The sequence below is a fragment of the Phalacrocorax carbo genome, chromosome Z (genome assembly GCF_963921805.1).
Source record: "Phalacrocorax carbo chromosome Z, bPhaCar2.1, whole genome shotgun sequence".
Classification (NCBI taxonomy): Eukaryota; Metazoa; Chordata; class Aves; order Suliformes; family Phalacrocoracidae; genus Phalacrocorax; species Phalacrocorax carbo.
The window spans coordinates 62214433-62235804 of record NC_087548.1 but is presented as its reverse complement, the minus strand read 5'-3'; the positions used below and the strand labels follow the sequence as shown (position 1 = coordinate 62235804).

The 21372-nt window shown below is 38.6% G+C and overlaps 1 protein-coding gene across 4 annotated transcripts in view; it reads left to right on the top strand.

Moving 5' to 3' along the window:
- Positions 1-21372, top strand: part of EPB41L4A (erythrocyte membrane protein band 4.1 like 4A) — a 140353-nt gene that overhangs the window by 53592 nt on the left and 65389 nt on the right. For all 4 annotated transcript variants that reach the window (XM_064438852.1, XM_064438850.1, XM_064438849.1 and 1 more), the window contains 5 exons: positions 3089-3193; positions 12922-12973; positions 14090-14168; positions 17815-17912; positions 20965-21085. In XM_064438852.1, coding sequence (XP_064294922.1) covers positions 3089-3193; positions 12922-12973; positions 14090-14168; positions 17815-17912; positions 20965-21085 — 455 coding nt within the window. The remainder of the gene's footprint in view (positions 1-3088; positions 3194-12921; positions 12974-14089; positions 14169-17814; positions 17913-20964; positions 21086-21372) is intronic.

Here is a 21372-nt window from a genome sequence, read left to right as displayed (position 1 = left end):
TGAGGATAACCAAAGTGTTGAGGATCTTGCTGCTGTAGAGGTGGAGTACGCCCAGCCTTTTTAAGTTCTATCGTTTCCCCACAGCTGGACCACCTGTTTGTGCCGGACCTGCAACGATGGAAGTGTTAACTGAGCTGTGTCAAGAGAATAAATTAACAGGCATTTACATTTTCTCTCAGCCTAGCAATATAATTAAAAAGCAGTTAAAAAGCTTTTTACACATTGTTACCATTTACCTGTGAAAGGAAAGAGGAGAGTCTTTAATTTCAGCCAAACCAGGTGTGAAATGTGCATGTTTCTTGGGGATAACACAATCGCTTTAGCTGCTACAGGAGGAAGGCTGTCCCAAAGACTCTTTACATAGAGCCCATTGCAGTCCTCAGCTGACTGAAGAAGACTTCCAGCCAAGAAGGCTAGCTGAATCCTAAACAGGTACAGAGTTATGCAAGTTAAACTCCTGTGAGACTTGAGGTTTTTTGTTATATTAGTATCTTTGATTACTCCCAGGAGCGTGTATTATTATTGTAAGATGCCTGAATGGAAAATTGACAGCTTCATCTTTGCCACTGTATTACTATTAATTAGTTCTGCTAATAAAAGTATCTGATGCTATGAATAATGTTACTGGTCAGACAAAGAGTGGAAAATGCATTGAAAGCAAACGGATTTGAGCGTCACAATCAGAGAAGCTCACCATGCCTTTGGTGGGCACCACTCCATGTCCCCTGTAAGGCATGGTGCAGGCAGCCCTTTTTATGCCTTCTGCAAAGGTTTACTAAGCGTACTTTGGTTAACTGTGTCAAAACCTTGTGGCTCTGAGCAGCTTATGGTGGAGCTCCTTCTGTCTATAATATTCTTGCAATGTTTAGTACCCAGTTGGAAGGGTCACCATCATTTGTCTGCAAGGGTCGTTTGGAGTCAGGGCTGCTTGTTTATTTTGAGTTTTCCTGTGTCTGTTTCTAGAGATGCCTGTCCAATACTAGGTTCCCAAGATATTATTGTACTGTTTAAATGATAATGGAAACAGTTCCAGTGGTGAAGGTAGTTTGCCTTATGTGACTTATGAATGATAACTATGTGCTTTTCAGAGGGATATCTCTCCTGCTTTTTGGTTAACTACTGGAAGAGTGGTCAGGCATTGGCACAGGCAGCCCAGAGGTATGGTGGAGTCACCATCCCTGGAGGTGTTCAGAACACATGTAGACATGGTACTTTGGGACATGGTTTAAGAGGCATGGCGGTGTTGGTTGATGGTTGGACTTGATGATCTTAAAAGTCTTTTCCAGCCTTAATGATTCTATGATTTAAAGGTAAAATGAGGCAGGACAATTACTGCTTTAGTCATGAATCCCTTCTGTCTAATAATTTAACCTGTATTTTTTTACACTTTTTAAGGTGTGTTTTGTTTTGTTTCTGTCTTTTTGCTGTAGTGCTCCTGATAGTCACTCTATAATTAAGATGGGCTGATTCTTCTGCCACATTATTCTTACAACCCGTTGTTCTTGTTGAGGAATCCGATGATAGAATCACTGTATCACTCTGCTTTAACCAAAATGCTAAAATGACATTTAGTCAATTTCTGCTTGCCTGAGTCATGTTGTCCCCAAAATTGTTTTCTGTTTTGTGTCTGAAAATTAAGTCTCACTGTACATGCTGAGGGACTATGTAATTGTCGTTGCTTAGTGAAAATAACCTGTATGATGGCTTTGGACTGTTACACATTGAGAAACTTTCAAGACCATCTCCTGGTTTAAGCGAATATATAGTAAATCTGGTGAATAGCATGGACACACAATTCGCAGCCTACCAGAGATGTTTACCTTGTCATGGCTTGCTGAGAGTGTGAGTGGCCCTCTGAAATTGTTGTATTGGCCCTGCCTGTGTGATGAGGTACAAATCCTGACCAAATGCACCAGCTGAAAAAAACAAAGGATGCATCCTGACTGTCGTTATGTCGTTGATACTTCACCAGCAAAGCTAAATTAAATTTTTTTAAAATCAGTATTATTTGTCATTTTAGTCTTGGCATTATTTGTTTGTAGGCTAAAAAAGTGAAATAGCACAAACAATATCCCACAGCTTTCTCTTCCTGTTTCTTTTCTCTCTGGTGATTTTACTACAGTCTAACAGTTTATACAACATGAAGCAGTTAACCAAAAGCTAATTATAAGTCATGTCCATATTTTCTTGTGGAATTTAGGACTGTAATAGTCAAAGGCTGTAACTGATTCTGGGGGGGATTGTTGTGTATAATTTTTCTCAGTCTTCCTAGTCTGTCTGTTGTTGGCTGCCAGGTGAACCAACAAATAAGAGGCATTCAGGTGGAAGTGAGCTTTTTATAATGCGTTCTCAACAGTGCAATGTTGTTTGCAGTGATGTCCCCATCATTGTTTGCAAATACTGGCATAGACCCTTAATGAAGTACTATTCAAGAAAACAAAGGGATTATTTCAATTCACAGTGTTGGATTGCTTCCACTTCTACTTTCAAACATATTTTAAAAGGAAACAAATAAAACCTAGCCTTCTTCACAAAGTGTAGTAACAGCGCAGCTACTGATGACTTTTAAAATTTAAATTAGTAAGTTGATACAAATTTATTTAATAAATTAATTCAAATTAATTTAATTATGATAAAATAGCTCTTAAGGGCGGAGTTTTGCCTCCTGATCCATGTTATCATTTTGAGTGACAGGCCTATATTGGAAGGAAGAGTATGATTTTAGAATTACAGTATGTCATGGGGATTAGAATTTTGATCAGAGAATAGAAATTTTCTAGAAAAATGTAAGGTTCACTAGCATCTTATGTATTAAAGTACATTTGAGTGTTTTTTTTTTTAGTTTTGGGGTTTTTTGTGTTTTGTATATGTTGATCTGCTATCTACTTAGTAGTATTTACAGAACGATGGACTTAAACATGTACGAGTACAAAATATTCTTTTCTGCACAGCTGAAATTTTTGCTAAAGGCATTGGGAACTGCCTCCTTTTTTGTAGACAAAGCTAACTGAATGCATGAATGCCACTGCACATAGCTGACAAAGGCAGAATATCTTTGTGAAAAGGCTCTGTAAATTCTTTCCCACAGAAGTCAACGAAAGGCTCGGTTGTCCTGGGCTACGTATTTCGTCACTTAAACCTAGTGGAGATAGATTACTTTGGACTGCGCTACTGTGACCGAAGTCATCAAACGGTGAGTAAAAGACACAGCAAATTGGATTTTCCGTATGTAAAATTTACCCTGTTTGTGCCATTTGCCTGTAGAACATTAGACTCATACGTTCACTAACTTTCATGATTTCCTGGCTCAGGTTTCCAGTAATAATTTCTTTGCGTTTGTTTGCATTAAAGTGTTGGAACAGCTGTTAGTATCTTGGGTAGGAACAGAATCAAATGCTAAATATTGTTGAAAACTAAATGAAGAAAGTATAAGTAGTACAAAATTATGATATAATAGTAGGATTAATCTTTTTCCCTTTTAATACTGTGCCTGGAAGCTAGTGCTTAGTGCACTATGCTGTCCAGCTTTGCTTGGCCCTGCAGTGTCTGCGAAGCAATGTCCCTGAGCATATCACAGGCTGCTTCACTTGGACCACTTGCTGAATGCCTGTTCCATAGTGTATCGTATGGTTGGTGTGATGGCTGCCTGTTCATTGGTAGAGCCCCAGGGGTCAGAGTGTTGGCAATGACATTTTCTCTCTGCCCGAACCATCTCTGTATCGTTCAGCCCATGCTCTCTTGAGCCTTTTTGACAGGGACTCACCAGACATCTGAGAGCTTTTTACACCAGATTACAGTCCTAAATAGGCAAGAAAATCAGAACCAGGCTGAGATGTTCCAGCCAAAGCAGGCAGTGGCTTGGGGCAGCTCTGTCTGGAGTGCCCACCCAAAATGGCAGGGTTATGGCAGTCAGAGGTGAGGAGCAGGGGATGCTCAGCAGGTCGGACCAGCGCTGTATTCATAGGGTGCTCTCCATGTTACCTTAATTTTATGAAGGGAGTAATGCCTGGCCTGTGTTTAAATTAAGGCAAGCAGTTGTGCTTTTAAACTCACTGTTCTGAGTTGAGAGTACTGCACAAGACCCTGTCCTCAAGAGATGTCAGATTTCATCGAAAAATAATAATGTTATTGAATTGGCTAGATATTTGCCAATTTATTCTGTTTAGCAGAAGTTGAACATGTAGAGTCTGAAGTCAGAACAGTATTAGCAGAAGGTTATTGATTGTTACTGGGAGCTATAGACTGCCCTGATCAGTGTATCTTTATTTCTGTGCCATAATCTAGACATTTATGAATTCAGTTGCTTGATAAGCTTCTAACCAAGTTTTATTCCATGGAGATGAAAGTCCGATTCAGCTGTGAACTAAAGGTGGACTGTTAAAAACAGTATTTTTGATTTCCTGAGAAAATAGAGGTGACCGTGTAGAGCAGGTAGGTATTTTTTTGCTTTCAGAAGTGTCTCCCTTTTTCCTGCAGAGGCAAATAAAATAGAAATGGCTGTTACCAGGACCCTTTCCAGAGGCATACACACTGTGTATTTAATGGTGTGTATGGCATTATGAAAATAAGAGAAGATTACGTTTCTTCTGTGAAAGGCTTAACATATAAAGGCACATTTTAGGACGCATCCTGCTAATAGACTAGATGATTTGATTGTATGATACCAGTGCATTTTGTATTATGGTAGTGTGCATGAGCTGTAGGCCGTAACCCCATTAACTCAGCCTCTCCAAATACAAATACAGCCTTTTTGCCTTTTCATCTCACATGACACTCTAGTGGTGTAAATTTAATGTTAGACTTTGTCTTTATTCTCTGGCCAGCCCAAAGCCAAGGAAGCCACTGTGCTTCTTGATTTTTCAATGAATTAGGAGGGCATTCATCCCACTTCCCTCATTTGCGTACTCTTGCACTGACACTGGTCACGTCACGGGGATACAATTTGCAGTAGCATAGACATGGAGCTCCATCCTCTCTCCATGTGGAGGTCTCCCAGCCCACGTTTTGCTTGGCTTCTGCACTGGTGGGCCGGAATCTCTGCTGCCTGCCTGTGTTCCCATCCCCTGATGGGAGTGCTGTGTGTCTCCCCCACCTGCGGGTTTTCTTTGCAGGGAAATTCCAGGTGTGTGGGAGAGCAGTGCACGCATCAGCTCTGTCCTGACCGCACAGCTGGGAAGAAGCCAGGAGGTACAACCAGAGACCACAACAGTGGGCTGTGTTACAGAGTGCACCTGCCCTGCCATGTGGGTGCTGCCACACTGACTGACCAAGTCTGTGCTGCAGGCTTTGGACCTGGGCTGTGCTCTGGCAAAATTTTGTGAAAGTGCCTGTTCCTGTTGGTTGTGTGTGTATGGGTAATTAACAGTTGATGCTGTTTTATCTGGAAGGCTCATAAATGAGTATACCTGTGCTACTGTGTTTAGTTTTACATGTTTTATGACAGCTGTTGCTAGCTTGCTATTTTTGGTGAGATCTTGTAAGCACCTTAGAATGGCCAGTGTAAAGGGAAAGCTTCCATGCAACAAACAACACCTTGTGCTTTAGCTGTAAACATATATTCAGTTGCACACTGAATATGGCTAAAGCTTTCTGGGCTGTTGTGGGAATTAGTCCTGTAATGGCTGGCAAGAAGCCTAGATTTGAATTTTGGATTCGCTGTGTTTTGGATCAGCCACAGTAGATTTCCTAAGGGAAGGGGAAAAAGGTTACCTTGCTAATTAGTTTTAAAACCATGCTCCTGTGTTAGCCTTAGACAGAGAAACATTTTTGGAGGTTTGCCTACATATTAATACGTTGCTTCTGGTGGGGAATATTTTATTATTTGCTCTGTCAGTTTTTTTGTCACAATATGTGTTCAACTGAATGATGGATAAAGCAGGGTGGACAAAATTATGTATTTTAAAGAATGCAACCCAGTCACAAAAGAAACACTTTATTTATTAAAGGTTTGAAAGAACTTGTTTTGTTATTTTTTTCCCCATAACTTTTGCATGCCTCAGCACTTCTAGGTGGTCTTTTAAGTGCTGTGTTGGTGTGCTAGCTCTTCTAGGGGTGGTAAATTATTTTAGTGGTACCAGTAGGGCTCTAATCAATGAACAAGGTTTCACTGTGCTATGTAGTATATGAATGCATAACATTAAAATGGTCTCTTCCTGAACAGCTAACAAACTAATTAGCATGTGAGAAAGAATAGCTGGATGCAGCAGATTGACAGAACTGGATGGCACTGAGAAGACCATGAACAGTAGGATAAAGCATAAATTGGATGACACTGTCTCTAGGGTAGTAGTTTGGTCTTATTACACAAATTTTGCTTTATTGATATTCAGGTTCCCCAAAACTCTCCATAGTTAAAGGACAGTATTTAATTTGCAAAATCAGGCTCTGGAAGAGTTGTCAGAACAGCGTAAGCTATATCTGTCTAGTGCTCTGAACAAGACAGGACTCCTAAGGAAAACCAATGTAATAATTAGTTAAAATATAGAATTTAATAATGAATTTAAAATCTTGTAATATAAAACTACACCCGAATAAAGAGATGGGTTAGACTAATGCTGCTGGTTCTCAGTAGTGTTTCCTAACCTCTTAGTGCTTTGGTTGACAAACTACATGGTTTTTAATGTAGTACCTAAGTACCTTTTTTGGTGCAAATACTTTAAAAGGAAGACAAGTTTTGAGTGCCACTAAATCTTTCAGTGTGCTTTCTCCGCAGCCCTTCGGCTGAGCCTTTTTTATCACTGCAGAGACTGCTGACATTCAAGTTAGTCTAAGCTGAGACCAGATGAAGTCTTCATGCTTGTTAATGTGGATGGTCAGCTGGGTCCTGATTGACAGGGCATTTTTGTCTTATGTCTCATCTGCCAGAAATGCAGGACATTGTGCCCCATCTGGTATTTTCAGGCAAGACATGATCAACAGAAGCTGTATTGCAGAAGCTTAGGAAGAAGATGGCTTAGGAAACTCTATCTTGCCTTTCAGTCTGTCATTGCTTTAATATTTGGGGAAAGCAGCGGCCCAGTGGTGTCCCTCTCCTTTAGTGGAGGAGGGGCCAAATGCTGGGTAAGCTGGTCTTGGGAAGGCTGCGCAGGTCCCCTGCCCCTCTCACTTCTGTTTCCCACTGTGCTGCAGCTCCCAGGTGTTCCCCACATGGTCCCTTTGCTACTGCCTTTGTAGCATCGCCAGTGTGCCTTAGGATAGTCGTGCTAATTACTATTCTGGCAGGAGGCCAGTATTTTCTTGAGGCACACAAAAGAGAGAATGGAAATGGCAATTTTAACGAATAATATCTCAGGAAAAGCTGAGCAGAATTTGATGAGGGAAAGGGTACTTTTGAAGCCCAAAGGCATTCCCTTGTCAAATCACAGAAGTGTTCTGAAGAGAGTCATGCTGTTGGACCTTCTCTTACAAAAAAGACTTTGCAACTCCCTTATTGCAGAACACTAGACAACAAAAAGCATTTTAAAGGTCTGTTGATAATAAAAACTTTTTTTTTACTTCCAGAAATCTCACACTGGTCAAGTTGCCGCCTCACCATCCCTAACCAAACTCTCACACTAAACCTCCTTAACTGAAAGCCACAGGAGGCATGTCTGCATTGTAGAGCAGGCTGTGATGCAAATATCCTTCTTTTCTTATCCTATATAATGCTAATCTGAGCTATTATATTCACAATGTACAGCGTACTGATGCTGTCTTGGCACTCTAAGGCAAGAAATACAAATGCAGAAAGCCATATCTCCATGTTAATTCAGTATCGCAGCCAACCTCACTTCCCCAGCCCCAGTTAGTTCAAATGTAGTGCTGTGCTAACACATATGTACTGCTCCAAGATCGGAAACTAACATGAGGTGGGCTGCGCTTTGTCTTTACCATGCATCCGCTCCATAGCGTAGATCTGCTTTTTCTCCCCTGCTATGAGGGAGCTCAGTTTTGAGCTTACAGACCTGAGAGCACAGCAGGTAGGAGGTGGCCCATGGCAATATATTTCACAGCTGCGCAGTCCAGAGGGCACGTAGAAACAGAGAGGAGATGCAGGTCTCAGATTCTTGTGAAGCTGAACTTTCTACTGTGAGTTGCTGTGCTGCAGTGATGGATCAGGAGGCCAGTGCCACGCATTCCCTATCCTGGGGCTATGCAAACTAATATGTAAGAAAGATACTGATCCATCTAGTGTGATTGATAAAGTAACCGCTGCATGCTCTGATTGCCAGGTTACTACCAAATTGGGTAGGGTAACAGATTGAACAGTCTGTATTTTACTTAACTATAGAAGGAAGCGCATGATTTTATCAAGGTTTCTTACAATCAAAAATGTCTGTTCTCTAGGGAATTACTGTCATATAATGTAGTGTATGTTTTGATCTCAGGATCTTAGAAAAACAGATGAACTGCTCTTAGCTAATGTTTTCGTTTTGTATGGATTTGACATTTGCCCACAAGCATGGTATACTAAATTATCTAGAAAGAAAAGGACTTGTTGTGGTTGTTAAAATAGATGGCATAGCCAGTAGAAAGAAAACAGAGGCTGATAATATTGATTAGAAGCTAGAAATTTTAGAAGATTGTTAATGGATTAAAACAACCTAGACAAAGCTGATGGTCAGGTGAGTTAAAGGCAGTAAGAGTAAGCTTTCAGAGTGTAGCAGGATCAACAGGATACTCACACTGGTGATCTAATACTAAATATATTCAACATACATTCAGATTCTAATAAAGAAAAGATGGAAGTTTTGAATACATCTTTGTATGTAGGAATTGCCTGATGATTTCTTATACAATAAAGACGTCTTGTGCTTAGCAGGTTTAGATTCTTTGCACTGAACATTTGCAGAAAAAACTGACAAAATAATTCTAATTGTTAATTTTGTCTTAGACTGTAGGAAAATCCTGATAATTTCAGATTATAATTGAAAAATACTGTTTTTTCTCTTGAAAGTTGTGGGTTTTTCCTGTTGTAAATGTGAACAAAACCTGGCATGTGTGGCATGATCGGTACAGCTTTGTAAGAATCTAATTAAGACAGCCCAGGATTTAGTTTGAAGTTGATAGATTTTTCTGCACCAGACACTTCACTGATTGATACCACAGCAAACATTTCAACTTAGTTAATATTTGTTTCAAACAGGTTCATGGAATTTGACCCAGGTTTAACCCTATACAGATACAAGGAATGAAGATTCCAGATTTGTGGAAAAATGTTTGCAGTCATTTAAAAAGGCTAAATATGAAATACTGCATGACACTTGGATGCATAGTGCTTACACATCTGGCTCATATGGGAGCCAGATTTGTGAAAGTACAAAGGACAATAGAGCCCATCTATTCTTAGGTATGCTGTTCTTTAAAACATAATTTTTATAATTTCTACCTAAAAATTAAAAAGCAATTATTTTATTAAAGAATTATTCTTAGTAAATAAAAATTATTAAACTAATTCTATGTAGTCTTTTAAAATAATGATTAGTAAACTAGTCGCCATCACTGTAGTAATTGGATAGTTGCTTAATTAGAACTATTTAGAGATTTCCTCCCCCCCCCCATTTCTCCCATGTTAGATTCCCCTTTCAGATTCACCAAATTTATCCCCTGCAGTTGGATGGGTATATGCTGGGCCCTCCACCTCTTCACATTAGTGGTGAGCTGTTTATAAGTCAAATAACTCTTGCTGTCTGTGCAGGAAAGATACAGGTGAGATGTCACTGACAAGTGGCATGCTGGCTGCCGAACAGATAAAAAGTGTGAGGCTGCGTGTGGAGCTACTTTGGCATTCACAAATGCAGGGTTTGTTGTCAGCACCTGCTGTGCAAGTGTATTGGATTAATAAGGCTCTCTGCTTTTTCATTCCATTTCTCTGGGCACTTCAACATGTGAGCTCAAAACTGTAACTGTACTCAACACTCTTTATATGTATATGCAAACATTTCACAGGTATCTGATACACAGTATTATGTATGTGTATGTATGTATGCTTGGAGGGCTCTATTGTCAAGATTCTTGGATTTGTAACTGTTCTAAAATGCCTTTTTGTTATCCATAAAATTCCATTCATCTCTGGCTTACAAATAAAATGTTAGAAATCTCCCTTTCCTCTCCCCATCCCTTACATTCTTCAGGAAAATTTTGGCAGCCTTTGAAATAATAAATAACTACACAGTGATTTTAAGCATGGGTTTGTGGCATTGCCACAACGCTAAATACTTACTGGAGAAATAAGAAGGCAAAGATTCTTGCCTCTTCCCCACCATTCTCTGTCCCAGCAGTAAACTGGTCTGAGCTGAAGTGTTAACTTCACCCATACAGCATGGGTGCCCTCAGAAGAGTGTATTTCCTTGTGCCAGCTGATGCTTATTTTCGCTTGTATGAGTAGCAGCAATCTGTCTTACAGGGATGAGGGCTGAGACTACAGTTCCTCCTGTTGGCTCAGTTTGGGGGAAGGAAAGGAAATGTTTAATGACACTTAAAACCAGATTTGTTCCCTCTTCTCTTTGAATCTGAACTTACAGTTTTCCCACTGATCTTATCCGATCCCTCAAGCTTGGAAATTTCCTTCAGAAGACCATGCAAAGAATATAATTTCACTTGCAAGTCAAACACAGCCCAGTGAGAATTAGGAATTCTAAAGCAACTCTCTTTAGATTGTATTGTCTACAAGTGCCCATAGAGTCTTCAATGACCTGGCTCAATTCAGGTTTGTCTCATGGCAGCCAGTGAATCACATGGTTACAAGAGGCAGTGAAGTTCAGGTTGCAGAGACAACCCGAAACTTACAGAAATCTGTAAGTATTCTGTGCTTGACTTGTGAGCTTTGAATAATGATCCATCAGTATTTTATTTATTTTTTTTACAAATAATCAAGCTACCTATGCATGTAAAGCTAAACTGCAAAGAAGACTGTATCTTGAGGCTGATTTCAGTTCACTCAGGAGAACTTAATGGAAGAGTTATTCTGTGATAGATTTTGACCTGATTCTGAAATTCTTGCAGTGTAACAGAAAGTTGTCAATGGTAAGCAACCTAGCTTGACAATGTGTTGTTCATACTATGATGCCACTGTTAGGAAGAGGTCAGACCACATTCTGACTGCATTGTGTAGCCAGAGTGTCCACTGCAGAGTCATTTTGCCTTTTTTCTGCCTATTGACTGTAAAAATCTCTTTTATCAGCCAATTGTGCTAGCTCAGATTATTGCTGATAGGGAGTTCTAGAGGATGTTTGAACAAGTGTGACAAGTTTTTCTTTCAACCTTCTGTTGAGGTTAAGAGGACTTATATTTGTATAGTTATTGGATGTATTTGACACAAGCATGTACTGGATATTTTTTTCCTTCAAAATGTAGGAAATTTTCTTGGCAAACTTTTCTGGCTTTGAAATAGCAGTGGCCAAGAACAAGGCATACAGCTGTTCCTGTTGCAGGTGGATCAGCAGCTAGTGGAAGTAGTTTGTTTTCATGTTTTGTCAAAATAATTATAGTTGTTTACTACAACTTATGAAATTAGTTGCTTGAAAATTTCCACTCAAATGCTTTATAGTGTTTTTCCCTTCCTTCTTTATGCTACTCCTTAGTGTAATAAAATTTACTAGTCCAGAGAAGCTCTCTGGATAGAGGGAAGAGATTTTTTGATTAATCATTTTATTCTTATTCTCTATAGGGTTATTTCAGTGGTACAGGTAAAGAGTTTCTTTATTCATTGGTCTATGTAGTTCCTCAGTTAAAAAAGATGAGGGTACTAAGAGAGTAGATTCAATCCACCTCAATTTGTTCTTTATAACAGCTGTGTTCTGCAGCCTTTTTGTTTCCAGTGTTTTAAGAAGGGGTGCCAATCTCAGCTGGTCCAAAAAGTTTGTGTATGAGGGAAGAGGAGTGAAAAAAAGGAAGACAAGCGTGATCTTGGCAGCTGCCTCTGCACTTTCTTCCAAAACCAAATCATAGAAGTGTCAAACTGAGGAAGAAATAACTTGCTGGAGGGTTTAGAAGACCAGGATGGTGGTGGTGACCTGTGTAGCCATAACGAGAAGTACACAGCTGGTCTGTGGTCAGCAGTAACATCAGAATAACTTTTATTATAAGTTTGATAAAGGTGGAGCAGAGTAATTAATGAGAAATTACACTACAGATTGACTGTTGATCAAATGGTATGTGAACCCTTGTAACAGTTCATCACTCTGTGGTGCACTAAGTGTACCTTGGTCATCTGACACATTTGTCCGACTAGTCCAGTAAACCATATGGTGGAAGAGTCTGTGCCTTCCCTACCTTGGTGCCAATTTCTAGTGATCCACTCTCCCTGCTACTGGAAACTGTTTCTGAAAATCCAAACTAATTTTAATTTGCTTTGAGTAAAGCTAATGTCTTCATACTTAGTGGACATGAAGAAAAATTGATTGTTATGTTCTTAAAGCAATTTATCAGGTGTTGGAAGGGTGCTGTTATGCCTATTCCCCCATACAGTCTTTTTTTTTTTCAGAAAACAACTGAAGCCCCTTCACTCATTCTTTGAGGGTCCTGTCTTACATGCTTTGTTGTTGCTGTTTAGAGTTATCCTGCTTAGTTTTATCTCCCAGGAAGAAAATAGCAAGGTTGCACATCCATATACTAGCTATAAGCAGATTGGGTAGATGCCAACAGGCACTTAGTATGAGACTTCTGAAAAGTCTGATATTTCTGTCACGAGCCTGAGATGTGGTTACCCTTACTAAACAGATTTCCTTTTAGGAAAACCTTTACCCCCAGAGAAGATACGCAACTTTAGACTTGTACAGACAGTGTGTGTCTGATCAGAAGCTGGCAAAAATTTGTCATTAGCAGACTGAAGTGTGTCAGTCTGCTAACTAATATCAACATGTGAATAAATATAGAATTGCTATTTTTCTGTATTAATTTTCTGTGTTAAGTGACTAATTTCCATAATTATCTGTCTCACAGTACTGGCTGGATCCTGCAAAGACCCTTGCTGAACATAAAGAATTGATAAACAGTATGTATTTAATTTGAATTTGAAGAGTGTATCTGAAGATGAAGTAATAGAGACCATGTTGCATATATACAGCCTGTACAACATTTATATTCTTGTCACAACTGGTTGATAGTTCTTGAACGAGATTATTAATGTAGTTCATAACTGTATCAAAATTTCACATATAGGTTGAACGTACCATTGTTTTCCAATAAATTGTGTCATTATTGTCCAAAAATTTTTCCTTTAAAATAATAAATGGTACTATTTTTAACTTGTACAATTAATTTTGTAGAAGCTGTGATACCTCTGCCATACTGTACTATACCATAACTAACTTGGATTCCTTTTTTCTTCTGAAGGTAGTGCCTCTTACTGATAATAGAGTGTCCGCTGTTACTGTCACTCTTCAGATGCCACAGATGCAAGATCTGTTATTTTTATTAAAATTAAAGAACATGATAAGATTATTTTACTTAAGAATTTGGAGATCTGTAAAAAGCTGTAGAAGTGGAGCATGCATGGGGTAAATGTAGCTATAGGAATTTTGGTACTGAGTTAACTGAATCTTAGGGAGAATAATATTTTTAAAAGGTGAATTAGAAAAGCTTTTCCAAATATTTCTCAATTAAAGTGGCACATAATTAAAGCTGGTCCATAAGATATTTGAAAGTGTGGAAGGGATTAATATTCAGTAGTATTAGTTACGACAAGGAATCACATTTCATGCACAATTACATTTTTCAAAAAGTTTCAGTGGAAAAAGTATCTAAAGGTCAAAATCAAGCAGTAAAAAAACCCCCTATATTCAGGAATAGTAAGTTAGCAATTAAATCTAAAGTTAGATCTTCAGAATAAGCAAAAATTCCAAGTAGTCAGACAAGCTGTGAATAAATAAACACAAGACTAGAAAAATAATAATAAAAATCCTTTTCTTACTTTTTTTTCCCCTCATGTGTAATGAGTATAGATGTACAGATTTGCCATGTGACTGTAAGATTTTTTCGGAAACTTTCAATTTTCAGAAAATATTAAGATGGGCTTCTTAATAGGTATTTTGCAGTCAACTAGTAACAATTCATAACAATTAACCATTCACAACAACTAACTTATGCACTGAATATTTTTTTCCCTCAGCTGGACCACCATACACTCTGTATTTTGGCATTAAATTCTATGCAGAGGATCCGTGTAAACTTAAAGAAGAAATAACAAGGTACAGTATTTAATAAGAGTGTAGTTTGTTAATTTCAGGGTAGTAATCTGTTGCAGCCACCTTGATATTGCTGTGGTGTGGCAGGTTTGGTTGGGGTTTTTTTGTTTGTTTGTTCGTTGGGTTTTGTTTTTTTTTTTTTTCTTGAACATGTATGTGTAGGAAGAGAATTGTGACTAACTTCACAGTGGTCAGTATGGACAAATGTTTGGAAGTCCAAGATGAAAAGCTTCTCTCTGGTGCATCGGAAGACAAAGGGACCTAATGTGCATTTGTGGGGGTTTTTTAAGAAACGCATTGTCATATCTGCATTTATATTGTGCTGTAATCTAGTTTAGGACTTACTTGGATATCAAATTTAAATAAAGGGAATTTTCGTCTTTATTGGCCATAGATTGTATTCCAGAACTGTTTTTGAGGAGGATTTCTTTTGGTCTTTCTAAAAATATGTGAAGGAAATTGAACAGTTGCATGCTTTTTATTCTTCTAACTAAGCTTGGCCTCTACAAAATCTGCGGATGCACACACTAACACATGCACATGCATGCTTGCCTGGACTCTTAACATGCAGGGCTTTCTGTTTGCTTTATTTATGAAAGGTCTTAGACAATTAGCTTTAGGTTCAAAAGGAAATTTGAGAATTCGCATATGTAGGTGGACAAAATTAGTGTGCTGTCTTGCATTAATAAATGCCAATATTTCTTTTGATGTCCTAGGAATATGACACATGAGAATTCATTAGAATGCACACAGGGTTTTTAATTTTCCTTAATCAAATGTGGCAGTTTTTGCAGCACAGGCAGAATATTTTTCTTGTACCAGAGTGAGAAAATTCTTTTGTTTCCATACTGGCACAGCAGGAACGGAAGTCTCCAGTATAATAAGATTGAAGCTGTACTGGTAAAAATGATAAACACTGTGACTTTGCAGGTAAAAGAGTGCAAGCTGGATGCAGTGTGATGCCCCTGTACTGTGAAAGTTTGGTGCAGTTTTCCCCTACTTTTCCAGAAGCACTTTTAACCCTGTTCACAGGGGAAGACAGATGGCCCTGGGAAGGGAGCTTTGGCCACCGAACCTGTTGTGATTGCTACCTGGGGGGCAGGGTGGATTTCTGTCTGGGAAATGACAGGGGCTAAATTTTGAAAAACTGTTTCTCTTTTCCTTGTGATAAGGTCAGTCCAGTCAGTGATTTGCACTGCTGATTAGATGTACAAATCTAGTCGAGAAGCATTTTAGTATAATTAGTAAGCCTCTGTTCATGTCTGCACAGTGTTTGGTCATGCAGAATTTGCACCTTAGAAGGTACAGAGGGAGGACTTAAAGTGATATGCTTGTATTGACACTCTTCAACAAAACACATTGAATAGTCAAATGCCCTCAACAGTCCTGAGCATTTATTCGTATAGGCTCTTAAACCTTGGAAGGAAGGTATACCTTTTGAGGGGAAAAAAACCCAAAACCCACAAAAAACCTCCTTCTGCTTACGATCCCCTATTTTGCTTTATAATAATAATATTCTGCCTAAGTGTGTAATTCCAGTGATGTGTTAAACATTTTGTGCTAACTGATGTGTTTCTTTGGGCCATGTGTTTGTTATTTTAATGGATGTGAGAGTGGAGTCTGTTGTTATTAGATGTTTATGATCTGTGGTGTTAGATGATTACCATTTGGAAATAATGAAAACCTGTCGAATCTGTAAGTGCTTCACAGCAAAATCTATCTGGCTTGTAGGCAAAAGCTAACACTGCTGTGTTTCGTATTAACATTTGCTGTATGTATTTGCTAGAGCAAACTAGTGCTTAGGCACTATTGCATGACAAACTTGACAGCGCAAAAGATGAGAGTGCTTCAGTTACAAGTTTGGACAAAAGGCCTGTTTTTTTGAGGAGCTTAGCGGCTTCAGTGGGAATTGAGATTATTCACTTTATAGGAGTTACTTTACGCACTTAACAGTTGGCTCTGACTGTTTTTTACAGAGATGTGGTGTTTTTTGCCGTTTCCTATCCTGCTTATTTTGAGACTACACTATGAGAATGCAGAAATATAGATACCTGGTACATGGAAAAGATATTTGTAGCATCATCTAGTATGAAGCTCGGCACTGTAGAGATGCAGAAGTGCCAACAGAAAGACAAGTGCATATCAAAAATGCATTTCATGTTATTAAGATGATGCTGTGTATGCCACAGTAGATGTAAAATCATCTTTGTGATTATCATCATTCATACAGGGAAGATTGCTCTGGGTAGGACTGGCAAGCATAAGCTAGAAGCAGTACTGGGGTATTGCTTAGAGTGAAGAAACACCGAGTGTATGTGCTTTGTGTTGTTTAATGACATTCCCAGACACTTCTTACGCAGTGCCCTGGTCCTTTAAGATGGAGAACATTAGCCATTTTTATATGGATGGACATGTCTACTATGATATCTGTCACAGCACAAATTCTGGGGGATCGTTAAACCAAAAGACACAGGAATCCTTACTCAGAGGCTCATCTGGGCAGATAGTCTAGTGAATTTGGTTGGATTTTAAATAATTTCTGGATCAGCTGTCATGTAATCTGCAGTTTGAAAACTTCCCTGAAATCAGCACAGAAGCACTTTGGAACGTACTGATCATTCCAAGGTGCTTTCATAAGCACCTTGGAATAATTTATTCCAAGAACACAGAATAAATTATTTGCAGTGCAGCTGAATGACGCTATGTAGATGAAGTTGAATTAGTGAATAATGAAAAAGCCAGATGCTTGTACAGATGATGATTTTTTTTTCTTTAAAAAGTTACCTTCTCAATATTGTTACCTTTTGTATGAACTTGGTGTGAGAAATTTGCTTAGGATGATGTGAAACACGGTGTAGATCTGTTGCAATAAAACCAGACAAAAAAAAACCGCTTAAAAGATTTACTATCAATGAATATGGGGAGTTGCAAAACCAAGCAGATCCTTTGTATGATGACTTGTTTTCTTGTATTTACTCTTCCATCTGTTTTGTGCATATTGTTTCACTGTAAGTGGTCTCAGTATGTGCTTCCTCAAGTGTAGAAGCAGGTTATGACTTTGAAAATTACATTTTTACCCCTGTGATCTCTGTTCCAAGGAGAGTACCCTATGCTATGGCAGAACAGTTAGCTGGTGATGGTATGCCCATCCATTTTTCTTGTGAGATTATGGATTCCATCAAATGTGTTTGTTGCTCTAGAATTGATACTCTGGTGTATGGAGAGGAAACCTTTGAGTCATGAAGTATCTAATACCCAGTTCTCCTTTACGTTGATCCACTGATCAGGTTAAACCTCAGCCATTTGATAGGTTTCTTATTCAATTTTTCTGATTCCTAGCCGTCTTCCCCACTTCCTGATGGCTCTGTGAAAGTCAAAAGAGAGAAATTAGGTTTTTGGGAGTAAAATAAATTGTATCTGCACAACATAAGCAGATGGGAAAACTGGAGAGTGCTCCCATAGCTAGATTAATCTTAGTTGTTACTTCAGGGTCAGTAGGGGATAGGTAATTCAGAGAGGAGTACAGTTTTGACTGTCACATAGTTATGGTACATGGTAAGTCTTCAAAAAACTGGAATATGATGAACTGTTACTTAGAGCATCAGACTTAATATTGAAATAATAGCTTTGTTTTCTCTCTGTGTTTCAGGTATCAGTTTTTCTTGCAGGTCAAGCAAGATGTTTTACAGGGTCGCCTGCCTTGTCCAATCAACACTGCAGCACAGCTGGGAGCATATGTAATTCAGTGTAAGTTCTTCTGGCCAACTGAAAGCTTAATTCTTTTAATCCTGTATTATGATTAATTTTAAGTGGTGACTGAAGATCTCACTAACACTTGATGTATTCATTTCAAAACAGAACAAAACTGGTATGACTGATTTCAGCTAAAGAACTGTAAATAGATGACCATTCTGAACAGATTAATAGGGAATCAATGATATAGATGCAATAATATAGAAGCAATAAAGGTTCATGTAAAGAAGAAACTGAAAAGTCAGTCTGAAGAGTCTGCTGAACACTTTTTGCCTTGCTGAGGAATGCCTTATCATGTACTTAGCACTTCATGACTTATTCTGGACTGCATATAGAGTATGACAAAACCCTCATCAGGAGGTTTACAGATTTGATGGGCTATTGGCAGCCTCCAGCCAACGAAGTCTGTCAAATAAAAGATTCTTTCAAAAATTACGTTGTGACAGCATGAATGCAGCTATGCTTGAAGGGAGGGTGTGTTTTGACCTGAAGTGAAGAATCTTAATTCTATCTATCATTTATTTGCTTTCACCCATCAGTAGTTAGCGTTTCAGAAGTGGATGTTATATCGTGCATATTTGATAGAACTAGCAATCAATTAGAAAGGAGCTGTCTGTCTACCAGTTAGTTATTCCTTTCACATTACAGCTTAAGCTCTGTGTTCAAAGATAACTGGTAACCAAAAATCATACGATGAGCCATGCTCAGACCTGTATCTGTAATTTGTTCTATCTTAAATTTAGATTTCTCATCAGTGATATGTATTAAGCAAAGATTATTTGTATTATTGGTGTTCCAAGTGTGACTCAACAGCACAACAAAACATAAAAACATAACATAAAAAATAGTCCTTTCGTTTCATTCATTTTGGAATAACAAAGGAGAATAACTTGTATATGAATGGGAGTGGGCATTATACAGAATTTCACAGTGTGTTATGTGTGTTTCCAAAAGGCTAAAATTTCAGGCAGTTTTGATTTTTTTACAATTATTTTTAACTTCATTCTGCTGTCTAAGAAATGTGATATGTCATACTCTGAAAAACTGTTTGCAAGGCACATTTCACTTCACTGGCATATGTGCCCTCCATGAAAAAATACTGCAAGTGTAAAGCAGGAAGTTATGTAATGATGGTAACATCTTAATCATATTATGAGAAATGAGTAAAAAGAATAAATTCTTGTCCTTCATTCATTCTGTAGGGTGGTTAGAGTATGGGGATCTGTTGTTTTTGTATAAAATCCTGTTGCTGTGATTCTAATCTCAGATATTCTATTGAAAAACAATGAGGAAGCTCACGTGAGAGAGGAGAATTAAAGCATGGCAAAGATTACATAGAGCGGGTTAAAGTTAGTCCTGGTACCAGCAAACATACATTCTCGTTGACTCTATAGAAAGCTTTGTGTTTTTATTCAGGGCCTGCAGTTATTCAAAGTATATAAAGACACCTGAGAAATGTCTGTGTCAGATACTGAAAATATGAACCCAAAGCATAAGCACTGATGTTAACAGCCTTTCCACGGGTGATGTGCCAGACTGTGCTTTTTTATTTTTCAGTCTGAGACGGAGTGCATTTGTGGAAATCCAGTAATAGCTGAGAAGCTCTGCTTCTGTAATGATATCAGTGGTGTCTTCCCCAGTGGAGCTAGCAGCTGCTGGAGGAGAGGCCAGGGCCACATATTCTCCCAGAGTCCTCTCCCCATGTCCTGCTCCAGTCACGGGCCCTGCTTTCACCATGCAGGTTGTGCCTGTGTGTCATCTTTGGTCTCCGGGCAGATCCTGTCCGTAGCACATAAATAATTTCTTCTTTTTGTGGCCAAAGACTGCAGACTACTAGAGTGGTGATGGTGGAAAAATCAGTACCTGTGGTACAGTTTGCAGAATATACCAGTTTTCCTATTGGGAATGCTGGAGTTGTTGCTGTTGTAGTCATTCTTGTTCTTGTACCTGCTGTGGGCAAGAACCCCATTGTTTTTACGAAGGTTTTCTAGAGAAAATTCTCAAAATCTCTACTGAGCAGGTCCCTATGTTGTTCTAGAAACATCTTAAATCCTGGAAAGAAACATGAGTTATCAGATGAGTCTTTCTCTTCTTGGCTCTTGAAGCATCATTTGGCTGTGTTTTTGGCTTAGTGGGCACTGGACAGAAATCTTCTGTGAAGCTTTTCTCAGGGAGGGCCAGTCTATGAAGAATCTACTCAGCATTATTAAAAATTGAAATACTAACTTTTGCAGAGTTTCTCAGGTAGATGCAATTAGAGTTAAGGTCAATAGAAATAATTTCTGACCAAGGTGCATAGTTATTTTATGACTGCATAGCAACTTGTAAACTGATATGAGTAATGTATGCAAATTCAAGGTTGTTTCAAAGAAAATTTTATGGCTATTCATTTGGCTCTTTAAGAAAATTCTTTTACAAATTATTTTAATTTTGAAAGTTACTTTAATATTCAGGAAATACATCAATGTTGTATTGAAAAATGAAACCTTGTGTTTCCTCAAAAGAAACATGACACTTATCCTTAGAAGGGTGTACCTCTGGGTGTCTCAGGATATTCGTCTCCATTTGCATTCCCATACCAACATCTATGTTAGGAGTCCCAGCAAGAATATGTATCTGTTCTGTCTGTAATGTTACAGCTTATCATAAGGGCATAGGTATTCCAAAACCTAGACCTTGCATCTACGCTCGTTTTACATATGCTGCCAAATAATATATGTCATCAAATTTCAACTTTGCTGGCTTGGACAAAGTTTTATCTAGTCCCATAGAAGTAGTGGATTTCTTGTCAAAACTTCTAGCTCTTGAACCTGAACCTTACATTCGTCTTTCAGAATGATTGAAGACTTTTTTCTTGGTTTTGTGTGCACTAATACGAACAGTTCTGTACTGTCTTTGGGGTTTTTAACTGACTGCATGGTAAATTGACAGTCAGTTGGGAAGAGGTAGCTTGGCAACAAATAAGTGGATTATTTAACTTTTTTGGGGGGGTTTAATATAATGTGTCGAATATAGGTGACCTTTCTTTTCTTCTTGTGTCCTCTAGCTGAGCTGGGGGACTATGACCCATATAAGCACACTGCAGGTTACGTATCGGAGTACCGCTTTGTTCCAGACCAGAAGGAAGAGCTGGAGGATGCCATAGAGCAGATACACAAAACTCTGGTGTAAGAATTCAGTACTGTTGGGAACTTGGCAGGTAACATCAGATTTGAAGATGCTTAGTAGGTGGGGAAGGGAGCAGCTTGTGGTGCTGAGTGGAGGTCTCTAGACCTGAGGAAAGAACAGAGAGCATACCGTTGTGTCCCTCAGAAACAGAAAACATTTTAAGTAATTGGAGCTGTTCTTTTAGGAACTGAGTAGGACGATCATTGGAAATATTATGACTGTCAGACCTAGGTACAGCTGTTTCAGAATGAGCAGTTTTAATAGCGCCCCTGTTTCCTCTTAGTTT